Consider the following 1676-nt stretch of genomic DNA (forward strand, 5'->3'; position numbering starts at 1 on the left):
CAGGGGCAGCTCTCTGGGTCTCAGACGAGCCACATTTTGGGGTGTGCAGGGCACTTTTTGACACCAGAGAGAGAAGGAAAGGCTCTGGCAGGGCACAGAGCCCTCAGTGCCAGCCCAGCCCCCCAGGTGAGGGGTGTTTTGGGCCTGTGGGGTGGAGAGAAAGGGGCTGAGAGCCCCTGTCCTGCTGACAGCAGGGACTCAGGGCCTGGGGTGCTGCATGAACCCTGAGAGTGGGGACAAACCCTCCATTGCAGCTCAGGCCAGCCCCTGAGCATCACCTCCGCTGCAGGGGCAGGTGAAGCTGGAGAAGTTTGCCTGAGCCAGCCGTGGATCAGCTGCCTGGCACCTGCCAAGCCGGGTGCAGACGTGGAGCTAAGGGGGACCCCTCTCTCACCTGGCAGGGGGTGCCCAGGGGAGGCAGAGGAGCCTTCCTCTTCCTCGGGGTGCTATTCTTCTCCCTGACAGATGACTGGCTGGGTGAAGACGTCTATGGAGACACCAGGGCAGCGGGGACATCACATATAAAGTGGCCTCCCTCCTTCCTGACCCATCGCCACCTTGGAGAGCCCCAGAGCTCCTGGGGACCCCCACCCAGGGGTGGGGACCAGCCCTGATGAGAGGTGGGCAGCCAGGCAGGCCCTTACCTGGGATGTCTGCTCAGTTGACTCCTCTTCTGTGGGGCAGAGTGGGAGGAAAGAGAAATTGGGGAGGTTTAGGGGATTGTAGGGGTGGGTGCAGTAGGCAGAGCCCTTCAGGGGCCAGGGGCACCCGTGGATGTGCTCATACGAGGGCAGGAACTCGGGGTACACGCAGACACACGTGCATGGGGGACACGTGTGCGTACAATGGGCACACATGTGGAGAGACAAATCCAGGGGTACGAGAGGAGGTGGAATTGCAGGGAGGTACACGTGTGCAGACACGGGGAGACACCGACATGCACATGCAGACACAGTTACAAGCACATGGGCTGATACACATGTGAACATGTATGTGCAAGCATGTGCAAGACACCAAGACAGGCAACCGAGGCTCAGCACCACTTCCCAGCCCTCAGCTGGTGACAGGATGGGCAAAGACCCCCCCCTCCAGCACGTAGGAAAAGGGGACACGTGTCCCACAGCCTTGCTCAGCCTGTTCCAGCCATGAGTTACCCATCCCTGCCCCAAAGCACCCTGCAGGGTGAACCACCCCCTCCCCCCATGGGTCCACTCCCTGGGGACAAGGAGCCCCAGGGTGGCCCGGCTGCCGTACCGCTGGCCCAGGACCGGCGCTGAGCAGCCTCCTGCAGGAAGTGCTGGATGAGAGCGTTGCCCGTGGCCAGGCTGTAGCGTGTGGCATCGTGACCTGCGGAGTCCACCACGGCCACCCGGGCACCGGCGTTGCCACCGCCTCCACGCTGCCATTCTCACAGGCCAGCATCAGGGCTGTCCTGAGCAGAGTGGTGACAGGAGAGGTGACAGGGGGGGTCATTCCCTCCATCTCTCCATCCCCCCTCAGTCCTCACCAGTGCAGACTCACCTCCCCTGCAGATCCTGGCTGTTGATGGCCGCGCCGCGGTGCAGAAGGTACCGGCACAGCTCTGAGTGGCCCGTCTTGGCAGCGAGGATCAGCGGTGTGGAACCATCCTGGGCAAGGTCAGGCTGGGTGAGGCTGTGCAGATGAAGCTCAGAACC

The 1676-nt window shown here is 62.6% G+C and overlaps 1 protein-coding gene across 1 annotated transcript in view; it reads right to left on the bottom strand.

Moving 5' to 3' along the window:
* The window catches only part of LOC104525484 (ankyrin repeat domain-containing protein 24-like), a gene marked incomplete at both ends in the record, with an annotated part of 4285 nt that overhangs the window by 1256 nt on the left and 1353 nt on the right, over positions 1 to 1676 (bottom strand). Inside the window, 5 exon segments of the mRNA XM_010168652.1 lie at positions 395 to 487; positions 645 to 673; positions 1255 to 1386; positions 1389 to 1432; positions 1522 to 1628. Of these exon segments, the coding sequence (XP_010166954.1) occupies positions 395 to 487; positions 645 to 673; positions 1255 to 1386; positions 1389 to 1432; positions 1522 to 1628 (405 nt within the window).

The sequence above is a fragment of the Antrostomus carolinensis genome, unplaced genomic scaffold (assembly GCF_000700745.2).
Source record: "Antrostomus carolinensis isolate BGI_N321 unplaced genomic scaffold, ASM70074v2 scaffold34435, whole genome shotgun sequence".
Taxonomy (NCBI): Eukaryota; Metazoa; Chordata; class Aves; order Caprimulgiformes; family Caprimulgidae; genus Antrostomus; species Antrostomus carolinensis.